This window comes from Anas acuta, chromosome 4, assembly GCF_963932015.1.
Source record: "Anas acuta chromosome 4, bAnaAcu1.1, whole genome shotgun sequence".
Lineage (NCBI taxonomy): Eukaryota > Metazoa > Chordata > Aves > Anseriformes > Anatidae > Anas > Anas acuta.
The window spans coordinates 39,185,068-39,198,516 of record NC_088982.1 but is presented as its reverse complement, the minus strand read 5'-3'; the positions used below and the strand labels follow the sequence as shown (position 1 = coordinate 39,198,516).

Sequence of the window (13,449 nt, the reverse complement as noted above, 5' to 3'; positions counted from 1 at the left end):
GGCAACCTGTTCCAGCACCTCATCACACTCTGAGGGAAAAATTTCCTCTTAACCTTTAATCTAAATCCTCCCCTCTTTTAGTTTAAAACAATTCCCCCTTGTCCTGTCACTGATTGGGGAAAGTGTTACTCTCCATCTTTTTTAATAAGCTGCAATGAGTTCACCCCAGAGCCTTTTCTTGTTTAGGCTGAAGAACCCCGGCTCTCTCAGCCTTTCTTTGCAGGAGAGGTGCTCCAGCCCCTTGATCATCATTGTGGCCCTCCTCTTGGCCTGTTCTAACAGATCAACATCCTCCTTGTACTGGGGCTCCGGGCCTGGACACAGTATGCCAGCTGGGGCCTCACAAGTAAAGAGTAAAGGGAGACAATCACCTCCCTTGACCTGCTTTTTTAATGAAGGCTCCCATTGTCATCCCAGTGACAGTTTCATGCTAGGATTAGATATAATACTAAATCTCTGAAATCATTAAAGTCATTTTAGTCACTAAAATCTCTGCCAGCGCTGAGTATCAGTTAAGGGTTTGATTAGCTAGAAGGATTTGGTACTTTATCAAGCAAACAAACAACAACAAAATTACTCTTTCCTGGATGACGTTTAGGAAGGTTTTACAAATAAACGAGATTATATTAGAATCAATTTAATCCAGTAAAAGGTATATGGAGATGGACTACAATGCCTTTGAGTTCCCTTTAAGACCTATTTTTATTTATTTATTTATTTATTGCAATTCTGTGTAGCAGAACCTGCTTACGTGTGTGGAGTGGCTACATACAGTGAGAAAGAACTCAAATCTATCTATAAAAGTGAGTAATGGGAATACAGTTTATGATGTCTTAAAAACAGCTCTTGCTACCTGTAAAAGAAATATCGTGAATTACAACAAACACACCAGTGGCCTAACTTAAAGTAAAGAATGATCATAAAGTAAGTTTCAGTGTAGTCTCTTCCAGCCACTGCTGTATCATTTGGCTCTGTCTTGTATTATTTCAGGACATTATTTCTTGCATTTGATCATACTGGCCAAAAAAAAAAAAAAAGCGAAGTTGTGTAGGCATATTTGCAGGAACTGTTGCACATTGCCTTCACCATGGTACTATGATTCTTTCCCTACTTTCACAAATGCCCTCCCATTTAATTTAATTCAAATTAATTAGTCTTCATTTTTATTCCCTCCTTACAGCTCTGAAATTCATAAAATATTCTCCTTGATCTGTGACAGATTATCTTTTTTGTTTGGATAGTTCATAGTCCTGACATTATACTAGGTGATTATTATCATACAAGAATGGAGTCTGATAGCAGCCTAAGTAATTAGCAGCTGGGATATTCTGCTGGTTTTTGACCCTGTACATTGGCTAATTTTCTGGCTAAATCAAATAAAACATATTACTTTTTTGCTATCTGTTGGCTGACTTTGAGGCATGCAAACATAGTATAACTTAGATGGCATTTAATGTAAGTTAGATGACTACTAGGTTCTGCATCTGTTTGGAAGACAGGTTTTGTGTTCTAGCCTCAGGCAGAAAGTGATTTCAGATTAAGAATGCACAGTAGTGGTGCTATAAAATCCATGGAGACATGGAAGAGTGCTCATAACCGTTTGACATGGGAAGCTAAGGCTGTCAAACTTGGAAATTTCAAGGGCTTGGTGATTTCTCAAAGAGGCCTGATCTAGAATTAATGGTTGAGGAAAATGAGTGATTGGTCATCTATGGCTTTCTGGACAGAATATGAGGAGAAGAAGAATGATATAAAATATAAATACTTAACAAAGAAGCTAAGTTAAATGGTAAGTTTTTAACTATAGTGTTTTTTATGGCAGAAGACACTCATGCACAAGAAAGCAAAATGGGAGTGAGGAGAAAAAGTTGTTCTTTGAAAAGAAGGCCATTGCTGGGCTGTTTTATATTAATATTTATTGATGCTCACCACTTTTAATATTACAGAAATAAACTCATCCATTAAAGAAACAAAAACAGCTACAGACATACCTCATACTTCCATACGGAGAAATCAGTCTTCTATTACCTGGAAGCCATCAAGCTACATTACCCTTGTTTTGTACAGAATTTGTTTCAAAATCCATCAGATAGCTTCCTGAGATCTGGAAACATTTTCCAACTCGCTGTGTACTCGTCTTGCATGTGTAGAGTTGGATGCTTCTGGCAATCAAGGGTACAAATGTATCAATGAAATATCTCAAGTGACACTGACATCCTCTGATGTATCTTAAAGCAAACAAAAAACATCAAATTATTCTTGGGAGGTTTAAAGTCATGACGTTTCGTTTGTCAATTTAGGAGAAGTGCATCACAAAGCTCGTTCCGATGAGAAGAAAGAAACTGGAACATACAGAGCAGAGACTGGTAGGATGGAGCATGTAAAGCTAAAGTTTTTTTCCTAAAGAACACAGATTAAGGACAAGAAGTCATCATACTGTCTTAGCATAACAAGAAACTGATGTAAATACACATTTAGTTTAAAAGGATTCACAGAACACCTGTACCATATGTCTCTTCAAAACACTAGTCCAAAGTGTTCTCATGAGAACTGAAAACAATGGAAGCTGTGGTACAAGAGACAAAGAGCCAAAGCCTACATTTTTTTTTATAGAGTTACAGGAAGACAGGAGAAACGGGGGCAAAAGCAGTGCACTCAGCACAAAACAGTCATGACATGGTATTAGTAGTAGACTAAGCATTGTATAGAGATTAATTTATAGTTCCCATTACAGAATTTTGTCTCTGCAGTATAACAAAGAGGTTTTTGAGTATGCCAGAAGCGTTTGTGCAGTCCCATTTTATGCAGTTGAAGCTCTGCTTGACTGCTACTATTTGAAGATGGAATTTCAATGTAGAGTTCAGAAAAGCAGGTATCTCCCCTATTCTTAATCTCTCCACAGGATTGTGCAAAATGATCAAATTGACAATATTCTGTGAGTAACCATGCTATTGCATGCTTTATTCAGCCCTGGGTATAAAGTAAGCCAAGAAAAATGCAGATACTTCTTCCAGGTGAACAGATGTTAATGTCTTCATTCAATTTTTATTTCCAGATCTTGCACTGCTAAACTCCCACTGAAGCCAGCAAGTCTGCCTAAATAAAGAAAAAATAAAAACTGAATAAATGCCTTCGGTTTTGTTCCAGGGCAAGGAAATAGCTATTGGATAACTGATCAGCCAAGTTTTCCCACAGAGAGCAAATGCTGAGATTTCCATATATTAAAAATTCAACATGTGTAATTCAAAATAGGTCCAAACCCATCTCTCTGTAATCCATTTTAACTTCCATGAAAAATGCAGGCAAATATTTTTAATAGTAATCTTATTTCTGAAATGGCTTTGCTTTCAGAGGGGAAAAAAAGGTAATCATACATTTCATATATGGATGAATTAATAAATATCACCTGTCTATAGCTCCTGTAAAAGAAAAATGTTATTTTGCCTTTTTAAAAAGAATTAGAACTCGAAAGTCTTCCATATGACTGTGCTGTTGAAATCATTACTGTTTATTGATAGAAGCTGATGTGTACATAATGCATAATATAGTCCTCAGACACTGAGAGAGTCAATGTTGAGAGTGAATTTTGAGCTTGGTTATTAAACAAATTTAGATGATGTTTGTTTGACCTAGTTTAATTTTTTAAAGACAAGAATGGCTGTTTTATAAACTATATACCAGTTGGCAGCAATTCTCTTTGTTATAAATGGCTCAGGATTCAAATTAGGATTAAATAAAAAAATAGGATTTATTAAAAGAATATAAAGGAATAGAGGTAAGCAAACAGCGCTGGGTGCACCGGGAGTCTCCGCTCCACCAGGACGCACACCAGTTACATCAAGCAGCTGATTTTTATGCACCTAGACTAATACATATTCATTACTACTTCTAAAAAAGTAGATTATTATAATTAGCTTCCGGGGTCCAGTTCCTCCTACTGGAGCATGCGCATCAGTCTCCTCTGGGGGTCTCTAGGGGTCTTTCATGCTGAAGGCTCGTAGTCTTCCTCTCACCCTTTGTACTTACTCGGCACTATTCCAAGTTTATGGAACACTCTCTGTACACTCTCCGCAGGTCTTGTCTCCCAACCGTCCTTCAGCTTCTTCTTTCTTCCTCTTAATCTCTTGGCCCCCCCTGGCCAGATACCAAGGATCCCATAACAGTCACCAGCAGTCACCGGTTATTATCAGTTGTTCTGAAACTCCCAAACAGGTTGGCGATTCACAAGCAATTAAAACATTCTTTCCCAGCTATTCACAGTCATCTACATAACATCTATAGCAGTGTTAAATCAATCTCGACAGAGAAGACAGAAAAGAAAAACTGTAACTGTTAGAACTAGAAGTCAGGAATAACAAAAGCAAACAGGTTCATAAATTTAAGGAGTGTTTTCTGAAGACGTGATAAACTGACTGGAATGAGGGGGAGACCGGAGCACACTGCATCTGTGGTTCAAGAATTAAATTGCCAGTGCAGGGCCCAGAGGCAGGCAGGATTCAAACAGAATTATTGCAATTATTACATTATTACAGACTTATTTATTTATGGACACGAATTTATGGACACGAATTGGAATTGTTAAAACATTCCTCACAATCCCTTATCTTCTTTTTAATATCCCCAATTCGTGTCTCTTCTGTTATTAATAATTGGATTTCATCAGTTTGTTCTCGGTTTGTTCTCCAATCCTTAAGCATCATAATTGACATATTCCCTTCCTTTCTTAATGAAGTTATTACCAATGTACTATTTATCACCCGGCGTATTAATAATGTAAAACAAGGTATCATACAAGGTACAAATAATAACGTCATTACACCACATAACAAAAAAAATAACATTCTTCTAACCCATGGTCCACCAGGCAGCCATGAAAATAAATCCCATTCCATATCCTTCCAGGTTTGTGTTGGGACGTGGGCTAATTTTCTAATTTCCTTGGTTATCTTTTTAACTACTTTTCCATTATCGTCAATTCGTAAGCAACAATTAGAATAATTTAGTTTACCACACACACCCCCTTCTTCTGCTAGTAAATAGTCTAAGACCATTCTATGTTGGAAAATAGCATTCCTCATCTGGGTAGATTGGTCAGCTAAGAGATCCAGAGCTGTTGCTGTTTGATTAGTTATTAATTCGAGAACTGCTTGTAACCTAATTATGCGATTCAAATTATAAATAGGTTCTCGAGCTCCAGATATTACCTCATTTGGATTCCATGTAGCTGGTCCATAATACTGTATGATTCTTTCAGGAGGCCATTCGTTTTCTCTCCATTTTTGAGCACTACCTCCGGCTAAAGAGGTATCAATGTATCGTTTCTCCCTATCAATATCAATATCATCATATAATTTTATTCCCAAGTGATTCCCTTGTATTTGAGATAATAAAAAGAATAAAGGTCTTATGTATCCCACGTAACATACTCCTGACCAATCTTTTGGTAGCCTTTTGTAGGCCCGTTTGCCACATACCCAATAATGTCCTTTTAAAGCCCACACCCCATTTGGAAAAGGACCGTCCCACTCCTTTTTATTCCTTGGGGCATGAAAATACAAGGTGTTCTCATTACCAAGAGGCCCCGTTACAATGTTTGCCTCATTAATGCTTGTATACATACACTTCCAAGCCCCCGCACTAGATTCCCACTCACAATTACAACTAATTTCTCCTTCACGATTTGTCATATTACGAGCTGACCAGAAATGTTTAAAAGAAACTTGTGTCCCATTCTCATTTTGCCACCTCCAGCGGTAGACTTTTACCACATGCTGTTCACTGGTGGTGTTATCACGCTGACAACTCAAAATTTGAACGTCAAATTGTCCTTTTGATTGTGCTCTTGCCATGGCTTTACACCCAGGCCCAAAAAATTCCTTAGATGAGCATCTCAGCCAAGTCCCGTTTTTTAGCACACTGGACATGTGTGGTATTCCATTTCCCTTTACTTGCTGTACAGTTTATAGGTCCACATTCAGTACATTCATATCCAGGGGACAGAGTCCATTTACAAATGCTTTCTCCTACTTTTACTGTTCCTGTTCGGTTTAAACAATATATACCTTTTCTTGATGAATGCAATTGCCACGGGTCCTCCTCCTCTTTCCAGAACTGTGTTCCATCATGAACCTCACTCAAATTACTAACCCACCACTTAGGTTCGACTGGGCCAGCTACCCAAGGCCAACTTTCAGCTTCTCCTGGTCCTCCACAAACCCAGCAATTGCTAAGATTAAAAGCCTTAGCCACTTCCTCCCCCAAAATAAAAAAATTATTTCCATGGCTCAATTGCCCTTGTAAGAATAGTACCAGGAAGTATAACATCCTTCTGCGTCGTCCAGCGAGTATCGTAAAGGTGTGAGAAATGCCTTGGGGTTGGATCCACCTCCAGAATCTGTTTAAACTCGTGTCACTGTTCGGCTTTCGAGAGTGATTCAGCTCCTGGAAAACTAATTACAATAGGTTAAAAAAAAAACAACAAAATTCTTACTATATACATACATTTTCCGTTTGCTCATTTGTTTCTTTCTCTGGGACAGCTTGATTTCAGTGCGGGAGAAGTCCGGTAGAGGCCCTCACACTCGGCAGTCAATACCCATAGGGGTTGCCTCCCTCGGTAGACTATACACACCGCAGTGGAGAATCCTGCCCCGGTCTTGCCTTCTCACCTTTCTTCATTGCGGGCTTGCTTGTCCCCTTCTTCTGGTGTTTCATGTAAAGCATGCCCTATTTCCGGAATATTAGTTCTTTTTAGTTTTAATTTCAGTTCCCCAGGAGCGGACTCAACCCTCCAAGTTTTGGTATTTATTGGTCCTTTTACTCTGGATGCATGGGTCCCTTTCTGCAGTTCTCACAGCTGTTTCAGTAGTCAGTAAAACAAGGTACAGTCCCTCACACCCATGCCCTTGAGCCAAAAGCAAAAAGTCAATAGCAGCTTGATCCTGTAAGAGCGCATGTCGCAGACTATTTTGATCTGGTAACATCTCCTCAAGTATCTCTGTCATGGCATAGGCTTGCTTCTTGGCCCAGCATACCAATTTTTCTAAGTTGTTACGTGCGGCCGCAGATGCCACTCCAAGCACTAAAATTGTCAATGCCGCTCTAGCTGCAACCCCACACAATTCAACATTATCATTGCTATCCAGTGCAAGCAATGCCCATTTATGTCTGGTGATTTCATGCAACTGCAACAAGCTAGAAGCAAATACAATGAGTTTATCTAAGTAACATGGACATCTGATAGCATTTGCAGCGATACCTTGCCAGGCCCTATCCCCACAAATCAGAAAAACATCAGGAGGTAAGGCCAAAGCTGTACAATTGTTCCAAACACTGTAGTTGTTACCCCTTGTCTCCATGTTATGAACCCCTAAACCCTGCTTAGCAGCGTCATTGTAATCACAGGTGTTATTTGTGTTTTTGTACCAGTATGGCCCTTTCCCAGTTCCTGTAGCAGGATTCATCTGATAGCCACGGCTACGTTCACATTTGTAGCCACCTTTCAGGTTGATACAGATTTGACTACAGATACCAGGGTTTCGACATTCATCAATTCCACAGTTTCTCTTTTCTACAAAGTCAAACCCAGCTGGACAGTCACATTCATTTATGTTGCATTCCTTCAGGGGCTCATCACCCCAGTCCTTGCAGTCTCTCTGCTGGTTACACACTTTATTGATATCTATGCATACAAAGTCAGATTCAGTACACATCTTCTTCACACAAGCACTCTCATCACTGCCATCTGAGCAGTCTTCACATTTTACTCTAGCACCGTTGGCAGCAGTGCACAGTCAGGTGAAGGCGAGCAGCAGGCAGAGCGCCCTGCACCGTCACCTGTGTCACTTATACTACTCCTATTACCCATGCTGTTAGTGTCAGTGGCATCCTCCTTGTACCGTTTCTGTCTTTGTCTCCCCCCTTTTCTTTTTGTCACTGGCCATTCACCACAAATGGATAAGACACATGATTACTAGTTAGGAAAGAGAGTGTAACGTCTGCTATACGGCTGCAGGCAGTGCCAGCTTCAACCTTAGGTTTGTGAAAGAGCCTGCCGGTGGTCATTTGGCAGTGTAATCTGCGTCTCTGCACTCCTGCCCTGCAATAGAGCTAAGTCGTCATTAGTAATAGTTATAACACCGATCTGGGGACGAATAGTCTTTTTTATATTGCAAGATAAACCTTTTATAAAAAGAATGCTAGAGTGAAGCAGCACAGCCGCTGCTGCCGCTGCCTCCATGGTTATGTCAGACAGGCTGCAGGGTCCTGATGTCCGTCCCTCTGCTCTGTGCCAACTCGCCTCACGGTGAGGGTCAGCTACCGGTGTCCACTGACGCCTCTGGTCTCCCGTAGCAACTCGATCTCGGATGTTCTGCAATTACTTCAATTTCCCCGCGTTTTGCAGCTTCTGTCAGGTCTATTCTGTGTCTCTCAGAGCCGTCCGTGGCTCTGCAGCGTCTCTCAGGGCTCTCTCCGTCCAGCGGTAGTCCCTCCGTAGTGTCTCAGGCCTCCCAGCGCCGCTCCGGTCTCTCGGTGCCGCTCCGGTCTCGGCCTGTGCGGGCCTCATATGTTGCAGGAAGCATGTCATATCATGCTCCTGCCTTTTTCTTGTCACAGTCAAAACATTTAAGAGCAAAAATAGGATACACAAGATACACAAGATACACCGGGCCCATATATTAGGCACCACCACTCAAAACTTGGATAAAACAGCACTTCTTTTCAGTCTGTCAAGCACTTCGTTCGTCTCTGCCCACTCCCTTGCGGAGAGTAAGGAACAACGGATCGGAACTCTGCACTCGCTTTGCAGCAACGCTGCGTCTCACTCACACAGCACACTCGCACACGGAGGCCTCCAGCACATCTCATTCATACCACAGGAATATAATTTAGAATGATAACCAACCAAATAAGTATTGTCTCTGACTGTGTTCTTCATGAAGTGACTTGTAACACTTTGTTTCAAACCCTTACACTTACACAAATACTTTCAACACAAAATACATACATAAAAACACATACAATTATTAACACTCCAGTTAGTATCCCTCCAGCAGCTGAAAACATACCGTTTGTCTGCGGTTTCAGGAGATCTTTGCTCCTGCGGTGAGCAGCTGAGAGTGGAGTCCCCTCCGAGCAAAACGCTCAGGGTGCACCTAGGGGCGTCCGCGCTGCAGCTGATCCCGCAGCCGAGCAGAGTGTCTCCTGCCTGGCTCACCAAAATGACTCTCAGAAAGCTGACTCCACAATCAGTAAGATTGTAAAGTAGGTATGTTTACTCAGTTCCGTGCAGCATGGGGCGGGTAGTCCCCCCAAAGTCGTGCAGGCCTAACGTGACAAATTGCTTTAGTAAAGAGTTACATATACATAAACATTCCTATACATATGCATAACCTGTCCCTTTGTGAACAGTCCTCCTTATTTTAGACCCCTTGGTTAAACTCTGAACCATGAGGTTTTTAATCTGGTTCTCGGGGCCCGAGAGGCTCCTGTTATCTGGTGGTATAAGTGCAGCACAGGCACAAATGTAGCACATATTCATTCTTAATCAATTGCTCTCTAATTTCTAATTCCAATGTTTCAGCTTGCTCTTTTCCAGATCCACAGGTATTCTACTATTAATGTTCAAAGCCTGACAGACCCCGTCCTCCATGGATCAAAATACAGGGGGTCTTAAGGGTTCTTTTGGTCATTCTGTCATAAAATACTGGATCATTTTTAATTTACTCTTTAATTTTCTGGGGCCCCTATTGTTCCAATTTCTAATCATTATTCATAATGGACTTTTTGGTCATATATCTGGTAATTTGCTCCCTTTCTGGTCCTTGGTCTTCGATTTTATCTGACCCATCCGGGAATTTTACTAGTGGCAATTCCCACAGCCCTTGGCTGCCCAGTGAGAGTGTCTTGCAGGGGGTTTAGGACCTATCACCCACCCACGTATCCCTCTTCTCACCAGCCCAGCCCCCCCGACAGGAGATTAGAACCAGTGAGAAAACAAAAAGACCTCCACGCTGACTTTAGAAGTCTCAGTTACACTCACACACACAAAAAATGGCAACCGTACCCTTACCCAACCGGACGGTATCTTACAAATCAGTCGTCTTCGTCCAGACTGTCCAGACTCCAATCGGACGGTATCCACCAGCGTCTTCGTCTGGGATCGAACCAGACGGTATCCAAACGACTGTCGTCTTCGTCCGGTTTGATCCCGGACACCGGAATCCAACCGAACGGTATCCAAACGACTCTGTCGTCTTCGTCCGGATCTTCGCGCGCAGAATTACGGGCAAAAAACAGCCGGCAACAAGGGAGCTCAAAAAAAATCAAATTCTTTGCTTACCTTTATTCAGGTTCAGGATGGCATTAGTCCCGATCTGACTCAAACAGGAGCCACCAAACGGTGGGGCGCCTCTCCTCGATTAAATCAGAATTCAGGAACTATAACTATCCCGGACGAGCCCCCAAATTGTTATAAATGGCTCAGGATTCAAATTAGGATTAAATAAAAAAATAGGATTTATTAAAAGAATATAAAGGAATAGAGGTAAGCAAACAGCGCTGGGTGCACCGGGAGTCTCCGCTCCACCAGGACGCACACCAGTTACATCAAGCAGCTGATTTTTATGCACCTAGACTAATACATATTCATTACTACTTCTAAAAAAGTAGATTATTATAATTAGCTTCCGGGGTCCAGTTCCTCCTACTGGAGCATGCGCATCAGTCTCCTCTGGGGGTCTCTAGGGGTCTTTCATGCTGAAGGCTCGTAGTCTTCCTCTCACCCTTTGTACTTACTCGGCACTATTCCAAGTTTATGGAACACTCTCTGTACACTCTCCGCAGGTCTTGTCTCCCAACCGTCCTTCAGCTTCTTCTTTCTTCCTCTTAATCTCTTGGCCCCCCCTGGCCAGATACCAAGGATCCCATAACAGTCACCAGCAGTCACCGGTTATTATCAGTTGTTCTGAAACTCCCAAACAGGTTGGCGATTCACAAGCAATTAAAACATTCTTTCCCAGCTATTCACAGTCATCTACATAACATCTATAGCAGTGTTAAATCAATCTCGACAGAGAAGACAGAAAAGAAAAACTGTAACTGTTAGAACTAGAAGTCAGGAATAACAAAAGCAAACAGGTTCATAAATTTAAGGAGTGTTTTCTGAAGACGTGATAAACTGACTGGAATGAGGGGGAGACCGGAGCACACTGCATCTGTGGTTCAAGAATTAAATTGCCAGTGCAGGGCCCAGAGGCAGGCAGGATTCAAACAGAATTATTGCAATTATTACATTATTACAGACTTATTTATTTATGGACACGAATTTATGGACACGAATTGGAATTGTTAAAACATTCCTCACATCTTCTTGCTATTTCATTTGTTTATTGGTGGTTTGAATGCTTTGAAAAGTGAGATGGCTCTTTTTTTTTTTTTTTTCTTTTTTTTTTTTTCTTTTTTTTTTTTTTCTTTTTTCCAAGTCCAAAGTGGGGGGTATAGAGAGCCTCGTGTATGTTGTGCTATTGTCTGATGCTTCTTTTGGGACGTCCCATAGGTGGCTTACTACTTTTGTAAGCGATTTATGACAGAGTCCTAGATGAAAATGAAAGACTTATTGTAAGCTGAAGTGATGAGCAGAGTTGCATAGACCTGCTTTCATTTGTGTAGGTATGCTCATGTGCTACGACTAAAGTATGGTAACGAAACATGGAAAGGATACGGTAAGAGGTTCAATCTTTAAAGTGTTCATCTAGTTCTGAGAAACAAGATGGTAATAATAGCTAAAACTGTGTGTCAGCTTCCCATCAGGGGGCTTCTTTGCTAACACTGCAATGGAAGTTAATAGCACTCAATGTTAACTTAGATTTAGTTTTAATGATAACTGTAGCTTTGGGCAGGTTTTTTTTCCAACTTGATTTGAGCAGGATTTTATCAACATGTGTGACATGATAGAGCTTCAGACCCCTGTTCTCTGTGACACTTTTCCTCCTGCATTTAACAGTTAGCATGCAGAATCTAGGATAGGGAGCAATCCTACCAGCACTTAACAAGCAAAATTGCCCTCAAAAGGAACGGGAGTTCAATGCATCAATCAGCTTGTGGAAATTCTAATAGTTGATAGAGTATTGAATGAACAACTTGGTTCTCTCTCCTTTTGTATTCTTAATATCAAGTTACTGTATCTAAGTTGAAGGCATGACTCCTGGATTGGAAATCAGAGAGCTTGCATCATGCTCAGTTCTGTGAATATAATATCAAAAAATCCTAGAGGAGGTGATACAGCCATTTGATTCAGCAAAATGATTCAGAGTAAGCTGTAGGTTCAGAATTTCTAACGAAAAACTCACCTCTAACACTAAACTTCATTACTGCAGAACAAGTTGGTGCAAAGCATCTTGGTCTTATGACGGATAACTCGTGAAGCACTGGTGTGCTTCTCTTCCTAGTTTTTGAACAGAAGAACCTGTATCCATTTCAAGATTTTTTGACAATTCCCTCTCAGGGGCTGCAGGACATACATGTACAGCTGCGAACCTTAACAGAGCCAGATAGCTGCGTCATGTTTCTGGATTTATTTTTGTGAAGAAGTGAAACACAGAGCCAAGGCTGTTAAACTGAATGTTTTACATTTACCCCTACATCCCTATCTTTTTAACTGGCATGCTACAGTTTCAGTAAACTGTTTTGCCTGTAGGCAAATCTTCACGGTTCAAATTTCCTCAGCATGCCTGAGGGTTTTACTTAAGGTGAAACTCATGGCTCTGTTTATATTTACATTTTAACTCACACTTGTCAATATGTGTCTGGGGATCGATATCTGGAGTTCCACCTTCTTTACTCAGGATTTTATCTGTTTTAGTTATGCTTGAATATGGCAAAGTGCAAATCAATGTGCTATGCTTAAGTGTTTAAGCAAACAATCATCTCTTTGATCATTAGATATCTCTGCAGTTTCTAGTTTTCTACTCCATAGCTAGACTTTATCTCACAGCATTCCTACAACACAGATTCTTAGGATTTGTGGTTGCAGACCTGAATTGCAACAGCAAGTATTGCTCACTTGTTCCCTTAGGCTTTGTGTATGTCTCCTGGGAATGAATATCTGACCCGTAAACTTATAAACTGTTTTTTCCTGTTTCGATGAAACAAAAGCTGAAATAGAAGGAAGCCCTGAAGCATAGATCAGGTTATCTTATTCAGGAACAGGCATCGTGCATGACAAACCAGAGTCAGGAGCACAGCTGTGTCACAGGAGACACCAACTAAAGCCTCCACTGGCATCTTTCATGTCCACAAATCGATCTGTGCTCCTGAGCTCACACAGGCTATATCCTCTGGAACCTTATTAGGTCACTGTAGTAGGGCCATCTGTATGCCAATGAGCTCTCCAAAATTCCTTCCTCTGGTTTTGTTAGTTTAACTTCATAAAAACATATCAGAAGGGCT

General features: G+C 41.0%; 1 protein-coding gene across 1 annotated transcript; it reads right to left on the bottom strand.

The window, feature by feature from the left end:
* Positions 1–5,982: 5,982 nt before the first annotated feature.
* On the bottom strand, positions 5,983–11,358 carry LOC137855986 (uncharacterized). The gene is made up of 2 exons (XM_068680746.1): positions 6,669–11,358; positions 5,983–6,449 (listed from the first exon to the last, which is right to left on the bottom strand). Exon 1 carries the CDS (start codon positions 7,710–7,712, stop codon positions 6,783–6,785), a length of 930 nt encoding a protein of 309 aa, XP_068536847.1. The 5' UTR covers positions 7,713–11,358; the 3' UTR covers positions 5,983–6,449; positions 6,669–6,782.
* Positions 11,359–13,449: the final 2,091 nt, after the last annotated feature.